Below are 16,382 nucleotides of genomic sequence, written 5' to 3' on the forward strand. Positions count from 1 at the left end.
TTGGGGCGGCCATACCCGGAGGCTGGGGGAGGCTCCTCCAGGTCCTTCTTGCGTTCCTGGGCCGGGTGCTGTGAGCTCTCGCCTGCCCGTGGGGAGAGCCCTGTTCTGAGGTCCTGATGGGGCCTCCTGTTGTGCTCAAGGGCCCCAGCTGGGCGCCTGAAGGTGTCAGCAGAGGACAGTGTCTTATCAGGGATGGGGCCTCTTCAGCCTAGATGTGAACCCGGACAGGGACACCATTGCTTTCTGTTTGTTTCTCCGGAACCCTGACTACGGGGTCAGGATGTCCGGCTGCAACCTCCGCCAGGCTCGGTTCTGTCCACCGAGGCTCTGATCCAGGTGTCCCAGGCTGGGGACTGTACCTTCCAGTCCTCTGCGTGCTGCAGAATTTGGTGTAAACTTTCCATGCTGCCACTGCTCCTGGATTTTGGGGAGAGCAGGTCCTTGGACCTGTTTCGGCTCAGTCCTGCAGGTGCCCCCAAGGTGGGTGGCAGGAGGTGTGTCCTGGAGGCCCAGAGGAGGCCACCTGGAGCAGGACGGGGTCGGTTTGCTCTTGTGCTTGTAGCTGTGGCTTCCCTGCCAGGGAAACTCTTTGGGACGGCTGTGGCCGTGGGTGCCATGGATGTGGAAGGGGCGGGGTCTTGAGCCCTGCTGTTTGGAGCACGGCAGCCACTCAGCCTAGTGCCCACATCACTTAGTGCCTGGGACATCCCAGCACGGGCGGGGGGCTTGGGGACCAGGGCGGTGATGCTGAGGCTCGGGACAGCGGTGCCGAGGGGCCAGTGAGAAGGGAGGTTTCCTGCCACTCAGTCCCAGAGGACCCAGAGGACACAGGGACGATGACCAGAGAGGGTGGGGCTGCTGCTCCCTGGATGCAGCCCTGAGGGAGGGGCTGGGTGGGGCCGAGGGTCCGCAGACCACTGTGCTCTGAGCCTCTGGCACAGTATGAGGCTCCATCCAAGGCCCCAGGGAATGGGACCGCCACAAGGTGGGCGGGCATTTCCCCAGGCAGAGAGGAGCCTGTGAGAAATGGGCACTGTGAATCAGGGGCAGGCAGCCCCTCTTGCAGTGAGACTGGCCCTGGGGATGGGGGAGGGGCTGGCCATTTTTGGAACAAAAAATTGAAAACCTCCGTGGCGAGGAAGAGGGGTCTGGCCTGGGGTCCTGGTGAGTGGACAGGTGGCAGGGCCATCCATGGGTGCAGGGACCCAGCAGGGCGGATGGTGGCCTGGATAGGGGTGGTGTGGGTGCAGCATTTGAGGCCCAGCATCTGGGCTGAGGCATGGGGAGAAGCGGGGACTCCCAGGGGATTGCCACTCCACGGAGGGGGCCACCACCGCGTCAGGCTGGGCCTGGTGCCTGCGGGCAAGGGTGGGCGGTGGGGGCCACTTCCTCCACTGAATCTTCTCTCTGCTGCAGACCCAAGCCCCCCGGGACCCTCGACTGTGGAGGAGCGCGTGGCCCAGGAAGCCTTGGAAACCCTGCAGCTGGAGAAGCGGCTGAGCCTCCTCTCGCATGCAGGCCGGCCGGGCAGTGGAGGTGGGGCCAGGGGCTGGCCTGGGCTGTGGGACTTCAGCTAAGTCTCCAGTGGGAGAGCTCAGGAGGCTTCCATGCATGTGTGGGGGCTGCTGGCTCCCTCTGCTCATTCATGCATTCCTTCTCTCTCCTGCTCATTCATTCCTTCCTTCCCCCCAACCCACTTATTCATCCTTCCTTCCCCCACATTCATCCTTCCTTCCCCCACATTCATCCTTCCTTCCCCCACATTCATCCTTCCTTCCCCCACATTCATCCTTCCTTCCCCCACATTCATCCTTCCTTCCCCTACATTCATCCTTCCTTCCCCCACATTCATCCTTCCTTCCCCCACATTCATCCTTCCTTCCCCCACATTCATCCTTCCTTCCCCCACATTCATCCTTCCTTCCCCCACATTCATCCTTCCTTCCCCCACATTCATCCTTCCTTCCCCCACATTCATCCTTCCTTCCCCCACATTCATCCTTCCTTCCCCCACATTCATCCTTCCTTCCCCCCATTCATCCTTCCTTCCCCCCATTCATTCCTTCCTTCCCCCATTCATTCCTTCCTTCTCCTCCTGCTCCTTCCTTCTTCCTCCTGCTCCTTCCTTCCTTCTTCCTCCTGCTCCTTTCTTCCTTCCTTCCCCCCCTGCTCATTCCTTCCTTCCTTCCCCCCCTGCTCATTCCTTCCTTCCTTCCCCCCCTGCTCATTCCTTCCTTCCTTCCCCCCCTGCTCATTCCTTCCTTCCTTCCCCCCCTGCTCATTCCTTCCTTCCTTCCCCCCCTGCTCATTCCTTCCTTCCTTCTCGCACCGCTCATTCCTTCCTTCCTTCCTTCTCCCCCTGCTCATTCATTCTTTCCTTCCCCCGCCCACTGCTCATTCATTCCTTCCTTCCCCCGCCCACTGCTCATTCATTCCTTCATTTCCCTCCTGCTCATTCATTCATTCCTTCCCCGCCTGCTCATCCATTCATTCCTTCTCCCCCTGCTCATTAATTCCTTCTCTACCTGCTCATTCATTCCTTCCTTCTCCCCCTGCTCTTCATTCCTTCATTTCCCTCCTGCTCATTCATTCCTTCATTCTCTGCCTACTCATTCATTTCTTCATGTCCCCCCTGCTCATTCATTCCTTCATTTCCCTCTTGCTCATTCATTCTTTCTTTCTCCTTCCTGCTCATTCCTTCTTTCCGTCTCCCACCTATTCATTCCTTCCCTCCTTCTTCCCCTGCTCAGCTCATTCCTTCCTTCACTTACAATTCCACATTTACTACACTCTGGTCTGAGATGCTCATGGGAAGGGTGGTTCTGGCCTGAGAGCCTTTGAATCCTTTCCTGCCCACCAGCTTGTGGCCGGGGGAGACCAAGGCCCTGCGTGTTGGTTTTACCTTCTGTGCCCAGACAAAAGGCTCTCAGGCAGGCGAGCTAGCTGCTCAGGAGCAGAGGTGCCTCCTCAGCTGCCGGTGGCTCTGGCTCTGTTGCCATCGTGGGGAGAGGAGGCGGTGGAAGGGGCTGGCAGGGCAGGAGAGGCCGCTGTGCTCCCAGAAGGGTGGCTGCATGGGCGACCTGTGTTCCCAGGGCCAAGTGCTCTCGGATCACTGCCTGTTCCCCAGAGGGCACCGAGCAGACAGTGGCCATCTCCCCTCCTGCCCTGCCCCAGGAGGAGGGGACTCAGGTTTGCAGTGAGCTTTTGCCTTCCTGGGGGTGACTCACAACTGCTTTCCCCTTGGGAGCCCTGGAAGGCAGAGCAGGCAGCTTAGAGAGGCAGCAGAGATGAAAGCGGCTTTCCCACGTGTGCGCGAGGCCCGGCCTGGCAGGCGGGAGGCAGCCTGGGTGTGCTTCTCATCCCCCGTGGGGAGGGAGACAGGGAGTGAGGCAAGGATGCCAGCGTGGTGAGGGCAGGCGGTGAGTCAAGGTATGTGGGCACAGCTGGGACCTCACGTCCAGGCTGGCAGGGCCTGGGAAGTTCTCGGGAAGGGATGTCCAGGCCAGCCTTGGGGCTGGGACGGTGTGGAGGGCCAGCTGCCCCAGGAGGCCCTGGAAGTTAGTGGGGATGGCTGGGTATGGAGCCCAGGTCTCTTAGGAAGGGAGGGTGGGGAGCTCTGGGGGAGAGGAGGAGGCTGGGACTAAGGTAGTGACAGGGATGCGGAGAGGGAGGGGCCCAGGCCCTAGTAGAGCAGGTGGCAGAAGGACAGACAAAAACAGGAGTGGACGAAGGGCAGAGGGGCTGTCGTTGGTGAAGCCAGGTTTCTGCTGTAGCCCCCAGGGGTTGGGAGGGGTGGGGCGAGACCAGAGAGTGCTGGCCCATAGGGGTCCACCAGGCGTCAGCCCTACCCTGAGCCCTCCCCAGCCCCCTGCACCCCCCCAAGCTGCCTTGGCTTCCTGCTCTGTCTCAGGGGATGACCGCAGCCTGTCCAGCTCATCCTCGGAGGCCAGCCACTTGGACGTCAGCGCCAGCAGCCGGCTCACCGCATGGCCAGAGCAGTCCTTGTCGTCGGCCAGCACGTCGCAGGAGGGGCCTAGACCAGCAGCTGCCCAGGCCCCCGGGGAAGCCATGCTGGGTGCCTCAAGGCCACCTCCCAAGCCGCTGCGGCCACGGCAGCTGCAGGAGGTCGGCCGCCAGAGCTCCTCGGACAGCGGCATCGCCACTGGCAGCCACTCCTCCTACTCCGGCAGCCTCTCGTCCTATGCGGGCAGCAGCCTGGATGTGTGGCGGGCCACGGACGAACTGGGCTCACTGCTCAGCCTGCCAGCAGCCGGGGCGCCCGAGCCCAGCCTGTGCGCCTGCCTGCCTGGGGCCGTCGAGTACCAGGTGCCCACCTCCCTGAGGCCCCACTACGACACACCACGCAGCCTTCGCCTGGTTCCCAGGGACCACAGCCCCGCCTCGCAGGGCAGCCCCGGCGACAGTGCGGCCGGGGACTCAGGCGGCCAGACGTCCGCCGGGTGTCCCTCTGGCTGGCTGGGCACGAGACGGCGGGGCCTGGTGATGGAGGCCCCCCAGGGCAGCGAGGCCACACTGCCCAGCCCGGCCCCCGGAGAGCCCTGGGAAGCAGGCAGCCCCCACGCGGGGCCATCCCCGGCTTTCTTTTCGGCATGTCCAGTCTGTGGAGGACTCAAGGTAAACCCCCCTCCTTGAGGGCCACAGATCTGGCCTCGTGGCTGCAAAGGGGCTGAATGTGCCCCCAGACGGGAGAGGAGATGGCGCTGGCCTCCTTGCTCTGTGTTCTGTGGGAGGGACTGGGGGGTCTCCCGGAGAGGGGAGTTGGAGGGGGCGCCCTGTGGCTGCCAGTGGAGGAAGGGGCTGACGGGGAGGTGAGTTCTGGGAGGCGCAGGGGCTCTGGGTCCAGCAGGTCGGGGTCACCAGAGCCCCAAGGCCCAGCTGCTTCACTCTGTGTCCCCCAACCCTGAGGATCAGGCGGGTGCTGCATCTCTGCTGGCTGGTGCCTCGCACTGGGGCACCAAGGGCTGGAGGCCCCGCTGCTGGCCTTGTCCTCCTCGGGCCTCACGCCCGCTTCCTGGGTGGCCGGTTCTCCCCGTCACCTCTCTGGTGCAGTCATACCACCTGCTAAGCACCAAGCCACCACAGAGACCCCGGACACCCGGGCTTCACCAGCCCAGCCCCCCCGCTCCGTGCGCACTGGCCCTCGTCCCCTTCTATGGGAGAAACTGAAGCTCAGGAGGCTGCGTGACTGGCGGGGTCTCTGGGGTCTGGGCCCCACTGCTCCCCGATGAAGCCCTTGTGGGAAGGCTCTGGCAGCCCGCAGTGTCCTCGGAGCAGCCTTGCCTGCTGACCCCGTGGGGGGGGGCCGCGTGCCCCAGGTCCCTGGTGGGAGCCCCGCTGGCTCCCGTCTGCACCTCCTCGCGGGGCCAAACGCTGCCTTGGCATCTGGAGGCTCCGGGCCCTGCCCGTGTTTCCCCAGGCCCAGGGCTCAGCCCCGCTTGGTGCTCAGCAGCTCTGCGTCGGAGGCGGGGCTGCGTCTGGCCCATTGTCCACGCCCTGGGTGGCTTCCTCTCGCACAGCCTGGAGCCGGCCCTGACCACGGTCCAGCAGCTCCCTGTGAACACCTCGCTTTGTCCCTTCGCTGTCGGCCGTTTCTAAACCCGGACACTGTTTGTAATACATTCTTAGACTGGAAATAAAATGTTCTTTTCTTACCACCTTGTCCTCTTCCGTTGCCCAGCCACCTCACCTGCCCTCCACGCGGGGCCTCTGCCTGGATCCCAAGTCCCCGGGCCGGCCTCCTTGGCCTTTGTTTCAGAGAGTGCGAGAGGCCTCATCCGTCTTGTCAGCCTTGGGCCTGAACGCTGTGGTGTGTGGAGAGGCGGCTCTGGGCAGCCCTCGGGCTGGGATGTGCACGTGTGGTGTGTGGGGTATGTGTGGTGTGTGTGCACATGTGGCACATTCCTGGGTGTGTCCTGGAGACCACAGTGGGGTCTGCAGTACTCCCTCAGGCTCAGGCATGGGGCTCCTCAGGTCTGGGTGAGGGCGGACCCTCCAACTCCAGGCCAGGAGGGGCTGGCTCTGAGCCCGGGGTCCCTGCCCTGCCTGTCTCCCCGATATGGGGCCGAGTTCCAGGCTTGTCTCAGTCACCCCTGCACATCCTGTGGGGGTGCCTGCCTGCCCCTGGCCTGCCCCCCTGCCCCTGGCCTACCACCCTGCCCCTGACCTGCCACCCTGCCCCTGACCTGCCACCCTGCCCCTGGCCTGCCCCTGGCCTGCCCCTGACCGACTCTGACAGGGGAGTCCTGGAGGGGTTTCTGCAGCGGTGCCTGGTCTCTGAGCCTCAGTTTCCTCTTGTAAATGGGATGACAGACCTCGCCTCGCTGGGCTGCACTGAGGGTGTGATGAGGTCATTCTTCAGGTACTCAGTAGCTGCCCGTCACCATCACCCTCGCTGCTGTCACCTCCGGAGGTGGCCGCGCCAGTCTTGTTGCAGGACGAGTGAGGCTGTGGCTCCTCTGCTGGGAACCCGGACCCTCCCGGCAGAGTCCCCGTCATCCACACTCAGCCCTGTGTGTTCCCACCGTCGTCTGCCCAAGGCTGGGGGGGGCAAGGTCCCTCTGGCGAGAGCAGACTGGGGCACCCCAGGGTGGCCTGGGGGTGGTGTGGGGTCGTGGAGCCTCTTGCTGGCGGGGCTGGGTCCCTGGACAGCCTTTCCCTGTGGGGGTGCGGCCGGGCCATCTGCCGCTCCCCACTATGCTTGTGAGTGGCCTCGCTCCGGGTGTCTGAAGGTTCCGGCCACTGCCTGCTACAGCAGCCCAGGGTCTCCAGCCTCGGTACCCAGTTCCCAGGTGGGTGGCCAACAGGCTGGAGGCTTCTCCTCAGGCCGGGGGCAACCAGATGGGTCAGACACTGGTTCTGTTTTCTTGCTGCCCCCGGAGCACCTGGGCCTGGCCAGGCAGGGGACAGGGTGGACCTTCGCTGGTTTGGGCTCTGCACCATCCGCACCTGCCGGCCTGGCCCCCCGGGAGCAGCTGGGGACGGGCCCCCTTGGGGCCTGTGTGTGTGATGACCTCAGGGGGTGTCGGCCTTTTGTCAAAGGTTCTCAAAGTCTAGACCAGCCCAGTTTGCTCAGGGGGCCTCATCTGGGGGTCCCAGCCCTGTGACTGTCTGCCCTTGAGTCTGGCCTGGACCAGAGATAGGTTCTGAGCCTCAGTTTCCAGCCTCCCAGCACCCACCCACACGAGGCCCCTCAGAACAGGAGGGTGCTGCGCCCTCTTTCTGGCCACCGGCCGCCGGAGCCCGTGTGGGGCATTCTCTTGGGCTGGCCTCGCTTCCGCTTGTCCGGGCTGGAGGAAGGCAGGAAGCCTCTATGCTCAGCCGTGGGCCGCCGTCCCTCCCGCAAGCGGCCTTCAGACCCCACCCCAGGCTCCTTCAGGGACTCAGGGCACCTCCTGTTAGGCACAGCCCACTTCAGAGGCTCAGGAGGAGGTGACCTGCAGTGTCGGGAACTTTGCTCATCTCCTCTGGGGCCTCCCAGTGGGGCATTTTCCAGGGGCACCCCCATGCGGATCCCTCCCCGCCAGCTTCTGAGAGCAGGGCGCACACCCTGGAGGATGAGAAAGGAAATCATGGCAGCCCTTGGAGCAGCCTCTCAGCTCTGAGCCTCTCAGCTCTGAGCCTCTCAGCTCTGAGGCCCAGATACTACCTCATATGGGCGTGGTCCTCCTCCAATAAACCTGTAGTAGCAAAATAGTGGGGCTGGACTGGGCCTTGGGGCTCAGAACCGCCCCCTCCCCAGAGGCCAAAGCCTCCACCTCCCCCATGGGTGGTTATGGGGGCTACCGCCAGGCTGTGTGGTCAAGGTGGTGAGCGACCTGGAGATCTGGGGGCTGTGGGGCAAAGGGCCCTGGAGAGAAGGCATCAGGGATGGCGGGCTGGACTCCCTGTAGGTGGCCCAGGTCCCCCAGCCTGTGTCACTCTTGGGGGTAGTGTCCTTGTTCTCAGGGGCCCTGGGCATAGGATGAGGGGAAGCCTAAAGGGTGCACTGACCAGGTTCTCTTTGGTTTAGGGAGTGGCCGCCTCAGCCCCGGGACCCGTGACAGCACATTCAGGTAGGCACCTGGAGCCGGTCCCCCAGAGCTCCGGGACAGGGAGGTGGGAGTCTGGGTGGGCGCAGATGGCAGAGTTTGGCTAGATGGGGATGGCGGGGGCCCACAGCCAGCAGGAATGTGGGCAATGGGGTGAAAGTGGGTGTTGGGTAACAGTGGATGTTGGGTGATAGGTGGCAGTGGTTGCTGGCTGGCAGTGGGTGTTGGGTGGCAGTGGGCAGTGGGGGTGAGTCCCATCCCAGGTGTGGACAGCAGGGCAGTGGGTAGAGGGCAGGCTGCTGGCTCCGTGTGGCCTGGACGAGTGTAGTCTGTCTCAGAAGCACCTGCTGAGAGCGGCCAGTGGGCAGCTGGACGATGGACTGAAGGTTTGGAGAGACAGACTGGGGTCCGTGCATCCCCAGGCCCGGAGTGTGGACCTGTTTCTGGGAGGGGGCATGGCAGGAAGGCAGTCAGGGTTGGGGTCCAGGAGCCCCAGCTCAGGAGGAAGGGCTGTGTCCTCAGAGAGCGGAGGGGACCTGTGGAGGCTGGGCTGGTGGTAAGCGACTTAGTGAGGGGCAGGGCATTGGTGCCCTGGCAGGTGCAGTTTTGGGGCCAGGTGGGGAGGGAGGGCCAGGCAGGGAGGCAGTGGGAAGGTGCCGGTTCCCAGGGTCTCCCTAGAGAAGCCTGGCAGTCACTGGGGACAGAGCCCTGCTGAAGGTTGGGCAAGGCTGAGAGAGGCTGGAGGTGAGGCGGTTGGCCTGGGGTGGACGGGTGGCATCAGGGCCAGTTCTGTGCCTCAGTTTCCCTGTGGAGTAGGAACCACTGCAGGCTGAACCTTGGATTCCTCAATCTCTTCTTCCCAGGCAGGTGGCACCTACAGCGGGGGGCAGGGTCCAGGCAGACCTGGAGGGGACACCCAGTGTTGGGGGCAGGGTCCAAGCAAGACTGGAGGGGACACCCAGTGTTGGAGGCGGGGCCCAGGCAGGCCTGGAGGGGACACCCGGGGATAGGGGCAGGGCCACAGGCAGGCAGGGGCAGCTTGGGAAAGCCCCCTTCAGCCAGCCTTGGCCCTGGGCTGGACACTGATCCCTGCAGTCCAGAGTGCTGAGGCCAGCCCTGCCCCAAGGGTCCACCTGGGCAGCCTGCTGTTGCCTCCCCAAGGCCACCCATACCCTTCAGATGTCTTTTACCCAGACACGGGTGCCCTGGGACAGAGGTGTGGGGGTCGAGGGGACAGGCCCAGTATCTGCTGGAGGATGTGAACCTTTTCCACAGAGGCCGAGGGCTCGGGAGGGGCGTCCGGGGTCTGTTATGGGACAGAGGTGAGCCAGGCCCGTGTGGTGGTGTTGGGCCGCCAGCCCAGGGCGGGATCCGGGAGGAGGGCGCAGAAGTGCCAGTCGATTCCCGGTTGCTGCTTCACCAAAAGAGTGTCTGAGGTACTGGAAGCCATGCTCACAGAAGCCAAAGAAAATCCAAGTCCCGAGGAGGGGACGGGAGGAGGAGCTCTGAGGGCCCTGGAGCCAGTGGCCGTGGGGGAGATGCAGCTATGGACACGCCCCCGGCCCAGCGCTGCTTACAGCCCCCGCGCGACTCCAGGTGGTGTTGGGAACCTTTGTCCCCTTTCCCTGCAGTCAGGCCTCACGCTCCTTCCTGCTTCCACCCTTGCCCCTCACTGCCCACCCTTGGGGGACAGCCTTGGAAGAACGGATGCGATCTTAAAACTAGGTACCAGGCTGCAGGGGGGTGTCCAGCCCCACTGTGGGCCAGCCCCGGCCCCACCCCTTGACTTCAATGCCCCCTTTCCAGACTCCAGGTCCCAGCGCTCCCCTAGCTCTCCCCTAGCTCTCCCCTAGCTCTCCCCTAGCTCTCCCCTAGCTCTCCCCTAGCTCTCCCCTAGCTCTCCCCTAGCTCTCCCCTAGCTCTCCCCAGGCCCTCACCACACCTGCCTCTCCCACCGCCCCTTCTTGGCCTCGGCTCCTCAGCCGTGTCCCCTCCTCCAGGCGGCTAGGCCTGGTGCCCCTGTCCCTGCTGGCCCAGGTGCCTGCCTGGGCACCAGAACTTGGCCACTGTGCTCTGTGGCTCATCTTGCTGAAGGGGTCCTGGCATTCTGAGAGGAGACCAGCCCTCTAGGACCACACATTTGCAGGACGGAGGTCTCCCCAGGGCCTCGGGGCCTGGCAGGGTTGGGGCAGAACTGTGTTGGCTACTTTAGTTCGTGGAATCAGGTGAGCGAACCCACATCGACCTGGGCTCTGTCTTGCTCTGTCCCGGCTGCTGCCTGCAGAATCAGCGAGTCAGGTCTCTCTGGCCTCAGTCTCCCCACTGGGAGCAAGCAAGTGAAATTCCCCAACCCCAGCCCTGCTGCAGGGAGTGGCGTGGACAAGCATGAGAGGAGCCAGGCAGCGTGGATGTCTGCTGCAGGTGCCGGGCAGCAGGTGGCCACAGGAGAACCTGGGTCTGCTGCGGACGCATCCCTGTGGCAGGGAGGCCCAGCCTTGAGTCAGGCCCCTCCCGTGGACAGGCAGGTGTTTCAGGGAGGCCGACCTGTAGGGCTGTCACCCCCTGGATCCCAGCCCCCAGCAGAATTCTGAGGGCTTGGAGTGTGCTGGGGGTAGGGAGCACGTGGGGCATGGCTGTGTCTTCCAGTCACTGGCTCAGGAGTGTGCTGGGGGTAGGAAGGTCATCCCAGATGGGGCTTGGCTGTGTCTCTCAGTCACTGGCTCAGGGAATGAGGGAGGGGGACTTGCTCTCACCTCCGCTGCTTCACGTGGCTGTGCGATCCCCCATGAGGTCCTGATGACAGGAGTGGGAGGAGGCACTGGAGAATGGGGTCCTTCCTGTAGGACCTCGGTGCCCACGGTGCGGAGCCCTCAGGCCTGCAGAGGGGTCAGGCCAGTGTGCATCCAGACCCCTAAGGTGGGAGCCTGCCTCAGGTCCCACCCAGCCAGGCCTGTGGGGTCCCCTCCTATCCCGCTCCTACTCCGCCCTCCCCAGCACCAATGGGGTTTGCAGATGGCACCATCAGCTATTAGGAAGGGGGTGGGGACAGGAAGTAGCTCCTATGAGGGGAGAGAGGGTGTGGGGCACCTGGGTGTCCTGGAGGGGAGCAGAGGGAGCGTGGGCCTGTGCGCAGGAGAGGAGGGGTCCCTGGAACCTGCAGCAGGTGGGGCGACCCAGGAGGACAGTGGGGGGCAGGTGCTGGGGGCCAGGACAAAGCAGGGCTGTGCTGGCCCGGGCGGGTGAGGCAGAGAAGGCGCCGGGACAGCCAAGGAGCGGTGGTTGGTGGGGAGAGAGTCGTGAAGGTGCGGGGTGAGTGGCGCAGGGACAGAAGAGTGGGCCTTGGGGGCTTCATGGGGGGTCAGCAGTTCCTGCAGGAGAGGCAGCACAGTGGAGGGGGCAGTGCTTCCTTCTGCTCTGTGGGTACTTGGACCAGGAGTGGACAGTGTGGGGGTGGCCTCAGGATGGGGCAGCGCTGGGCCAAAGATGGATGGTCCAGGAAAATGGACCCGGAACCTCCGCAGGAGAGGCGGCGCGGGGAGGAGGGGCTGGGAGGGGTGGGCAGCTCTTTACTGCACCATCTTTGGGGTCTGTGCCGCTCGCCGCCCCCACCGGGGCCTCACAGCTGCTTCCCCCACAGGATCCCCAGGACCCGTGGCTGTGGACAGCCCAGGGCCAGAGAGGCCACGCGGCGAGCCACCTGCTTACGTGAACATCCCCGTCAGCCCCCCCTCCGGGAAGCAGCTGCACTACATGGGCCTGGAGCTCCAGGAGGCCAGTGAGGGGGTCCGAGGTGGGTCCCTGCCCTTCGTGGAGGCCCTGACGGTCGGGGACTGGGACCACAGCCTCAAGGCCCTACCCCCCACCAGCCCAGTCCAGCAGCCCTCAGTCAGGGAGCTCTTCCTACAGCCTCCCCCCAGGAGGCAAACGTCCCCAACTCCATCCCCGGCCAGGCCACATCCCCTGAGGGTGTCCCCACTCAGGCACTTCCGAGGGCCTGGCTGGGGGACTGGTGTGGAGGGCAGGGTCACAGGGCTGGGCAGCTTGGGGGCGCAGGCTGCAGCTCACCACAGGCTTCTTTCAGGGGCCAGCGCCTCCCTCTACGCCCAGATTGACATCGCGGCCACTGAGATGGCGCACAGAGTGGGAGCGCAGCACGCACGGGCCCGGGAGGAGCAGCTGTCAGAGCTGGAGCAGAGGAAGGCAGCCCCGCAGTGAAGCTGCAACACCAGGAGCTGACCACAAACCTGGCCCCCGGGCCACCTCGTGGCCCCCAGCAGGCTGGCCCCTTCTATTGGTCGTGGCCTGATCCCCAGGGAGCCCCCAGTCACAGGAGAGGGCATGGCCGGTCTCTGGGCCACAGTGCGAACAGGAAGACGTCTCCAGGGCCCACAGCCAGGCCTCCCGCCTCACGAGTGCTGGGGGTTGACACTTCCTTTGGCCTGAATGAGTCGCTCTGGACCCCAGGCCACCTGAGGCCCCGCTTCCAGGCATCAGGCAGCTCTGGTTGCTGTTGCGCGTCTCAGGCAGAGGCTGCTGCCCAGGAGTGTTTGGGAGCATGGTTTGTGGTGCCTGGGATGCAAACCGCCCTCTCACCCTGGGGGTGACTGCACGGATGACAGCCGTGTCCTGGCAAAACGCTCATCGCTTCACCTGGGTGTTGTGGCCCCACAGCGCCAGGACCCAGTGCCCGCTCACACTGTCGGCACCACGCCCACTCCTGAGACTGGCGGCTCAGACACTTCCGGCGTCCCCTCCCCATCTCCCGGCTGTCCTGCCTGGGCCACCGCAGCCCTGCGCCTGGGGACGGAGCCTGGACTCTTCCAGCCGCCTGACTGCTGCACTTCTTGGGACACATTGCAGTCAGTCATGTAAAGAGCTTAAAATTCTGACTGCTCTGTTCCTGACAATGCCTACTTTCTCTCTCCTGGTTTCTGCTCTTGGACGTGGATCTGATGTCTTCACCTGGGGATGCTTGGGGTTGAGGCGAGCAGAGCTGCCTTCCTTGGTGGCTTCCTCCTGCGTCAGTGCGGTGCTGTGGCTTGGGGGTTGGTGAACTGATGGGGCTGTGTGTGTAGGTGGTGGGCGTCCTGCGTGCCCTCAACTCCTGTGGCAGGAGGAAGCACCGGGCGGCCCCTGCCTTGCTCCCGGAGATGGGCTTTCTGCTCTGCAAGTCTCCACCCATATCTGTCCCTTGCTTTCATATTCCTGCCTGTCCTTCCCCCGCCCCTCCCCTCCCCTCCCCTCCCCTCCCCTCCCCTCCCCTAGCAGCCCATCAAGGACCTGGAGAGTCTGTGGTTGGCCTGCCCCGGGGGACGGCAGGCAGCTGCCACTGCTGCTCAGTGGGGCCCTCAGTGGGCAGGCTCAGAGCACTGGCCCTCCTGGCGCCCCCACTCTGCATGTGACTGCTGAGGATGCTTGGTGTCAAGGTGGCAGCATGCAGGGTCAACCCGGAGCCAGCTGGAGCCAGGACAGAGATCCCCTGCTTAGACGCAAAGGCCCTGGGGAGCGTTCTGACAGACAGGGCAAGGCTGGGCTCTCAGCCTGGAGGAACCGTGGACAAGACTTTCAGCTGCACGTTGGGGCAAGGCATGGCATGCACCCTGGTCCAGGGTTGCAGCCGTGTCGGGCCCTTAGGGTGGCAGAGATGTCCACCTCCAGGGCTGGCCGCATGCACCAGCTCAGACACGCAACCTGGGTGGCACAGCCCCACCCCTCCCCATGACCCTGGCCTGCTGGAGCTCGGGCTTCCTGTTCACAAAGTGGGAGAAACTGTCAGTCCCTCTGCTGCTGATGGGATCGTGGTGCTGCGGGGGAGGGTTTGGAGCCCAGACCCAGTGTGTCTGGGTGTGCCTTGGGCCACACCCTTTTGGCACAATGGAGTGGCCAGGCCATGTCCTGGGGAAACGGCCGCATGAAGAGTGTGGATGTGGGGCTGGGGCTGGTCCCACGGCTGTGGGAAGCCAGGAAGCAGGGGTCAGAGTCAGACCTGGCCAGGGCACCACGGGTGGGAGTATGGGGCCCAGGTACACCCAGGCCTCTAGCAGAGTGCCCGGGGAGGCTGTGATGGCCCACGCTGTACCCGGCGCCCGTGGTGCCCTGGCCAGGGTCCCACTTGTGTGGTGGCGGGGCCGTGGGAAGGGGTGATGCTGGCCAAGGCGGGGTCGCTCTGATCTCAGGGCAGCTGCCCTCAGCCCAGGACAGCCACGCAAGGCCAGAGCTGCGACTGGACAAACGCCTGACCTTCCCCTGGAGTTGTGACCAGCAGCCAAAGCCCGACAGGGTCATCTCTGCAAAGCTGTTGAAGACGTGAGGAGGTGGAGCACATGGGCCATCGTGTCTCAGGCACCCTGGACTCCAACCTCATGTACATCCAGCCCCAGAGGAGTTGAACCTAGAGATACCTCGAAACCTAGCTTAGGGAAGAAAAAAAAAAATCACTGCCTCTCATAATTATTGAGATATTTTTAAATTTTCAAGCTTTTTTTTTTTTTTTTTTTGACACAGAGTCTTGCTCTGCCATCCATGTTGGAGAGCAGTGGCACGATTTTGGCTCACTGCAAACTCCATCTCCCAGCTTCAAGTGATTCTTGTGTCTTAGCCTCCGGAGTAGCCGGGATTATAGGCAGATGCTGCCACCACTCCTGATTAATTTTTGTATTTCTAGTAGAGATGGGATTTTGCGATGTTGGCCAGGCTGGTCTTGAACTCCTGGCCTCAAGTGATCCTCCTGCCTCAGCCTCCCAAAGTGCTGGGATTCCAGGCAGGAGCCACCCATGCTTGGCTCAAGCTGTTTTTTTTTTTTTTTTTTAAGGTGAAGTCTTGCTCTTGCCCCCCGGGCTGGAGTGCAATGGCGCGATCTTGGCGCACTGCAACCTCTGCCTCCTGGGTTCAAGCGATTCTCCTGCCTCAGCTTCCTAAGTAGCTAGGATTACAGGTGCCTGCCATCATGCCTGGCTAAGTTTTGTATTTTTTTAGTAGAGACGGAGTTTCCCCATGTTGGCCAGGCTGGTCTCGAACTCCTGACCTCATGTGAGACCCATCTTGGCCTCCCACAGTGCTGGGATTCCAGGCATGAGCCACTGCGCCTGGCTGGCTTGAGCTGTTTTTAAGAGGATATGTCCTGGTTTGCTGCTGTGTAGTTTCCCCAAAGTCTCAATTTGATGAGAAAACTAGAATGAAAAAATAAATAAAAATTAAATTTCATCAAATGAGAAACCTTTGCTTTCCAAAAGATAACCACTAACAAGTAAAATAGCAAGCCAGAGAATCAGAAATTATTCACAACACGTATCTGAGAAAGGACTCACACCTAGACCTAGAAAGAACTCCAAGACCAGGCTGGGTGTGGGGGCTTACGCCACCTGGAATCCTGGCACTCTGGGAGGTGGAGGCAGGTGAATCACTTAAGACCAGGACTTTGAGATCAGTCTGGGCAACACAGCAAGACCCAGTCTCTACAAAAAAAAAAAAAAAATTAATTAGCAGAGCATAGTGATGCATGCCTATAGTCCCAGCTACCCAGGAGACTGAGGTGGGAGGCTCACTTGAGCCGAGGAGTTTGAGGCTGCAGTGAGCTATGATTGTACCGCTGCCCTCCAGCCTGTGCAAGAAAGATCCTGACTCAAAAAAACGACGAGACTTCTAAGACCCAGTTTTTTAAATAGGCAAAAGAATTAAGTAGGCCCTTCCCAAAGAAGATACCCAAATGGCCAAGAGCACACAAAAAGGTGCTGGGCCTCAGGCATCAGGGAAGTGCAAGTTATTACAAAACAAAAACAAAACAATCAAATGTGTTTAATTGCCTTTTTGTTACTGATTTCCTCCTCAATTGCACTCTGGCCAACGAATGTGATTTGTATTATTTATCTACGTGTCGTATATTTATACATTGTCTTCTGCAAGTTACTGACATTTGCTTCGTGTCCTAGTACATGGTCAATTTCTAAAAGACTCCATGTGTGCTTAAGAATGTTTACCAAGTTTTTAACCACACTACCCTGTTCTTTCATGTTCTTCATCAATGATCTAAGCCTCTACCACATGAACCTAAGACAAGGAGAGCAAATGGAACATAAAATAGGTAGAAGAAAGGAAATTTATAAGACTAAAAGGAGGAAAAGTCAATGAAAAAGAAAACAATAGAAAAAAATCAATGAATCCAAAAGTAGGTTTCTTTGGGGAAAAATATCTGTAAAAACGATCAACTCTTAGCTAGTCTGATCGGGGGAAAAGAAAACACAAATGGCCCAGAGCAGGAATGAAAATGAACATCACCGCACAGTATACAGAGGATACTGTGAACAATGTATGTAAATTGTTTTGATAACTTAGATG

General features: G+C 61.7%; 1 protein-coding gene across 10 annotated transcripts in view; it reads left to right on the forward strand.

The window, feature by feature from the left end:
* The window catches only part of DOK7 (docking protein 7), a 41,673-nt gene extending 25,677 nt beyond the window's left edge, over positions 1-15,996 (forward strand). For 5 of the 10 annotated variants that reach the window (XM_015137907.3, XM_078003081.1, XM_078003083.1 and 2 more), the window contains 2 exons: positions 1,417-1,536; positions 3,911-5,672. In XM_015137907.3, the coding sequence (XP_014993393.2) occupies positions 1,417-1,536; positions 3,911-3,917 (127 nt within the window). In that variant the 3' untranslated portion in view covers positions 3,918-5,672. Of the gene's footprint in view, positions 1-1,416; positions 1,537-3,910; positions 5,673-5,698; positions 5,889-8,029; positions 8,073-11,685; positions 11,856-12,129; positions 14,044-14,152 lie in introns of those variants that run through there. The other 5 variants (XM_078003079.1, XM_078003078.1, XM_078003077.1 and 2 more) reach the window with 4 other exon arrangements.
* Positions 15,997-16,382: the final 386 nt, after the last annotated feature.

This window comes from Macaca mulatta, chromosome 5, assembly GCF_049350105.2.
Source record: "Macaca mulatta isolate MMU2019108-1 chromosome 5, T2T-MMU8v2.0, whole genome shotgun sequence".
Classification (NCBI taxonomy): Eukaryota; Metazoa; Chordata; class Mammalia; order Primates; family Cercopithecidae; genus Macaca; species Macaca mulatta.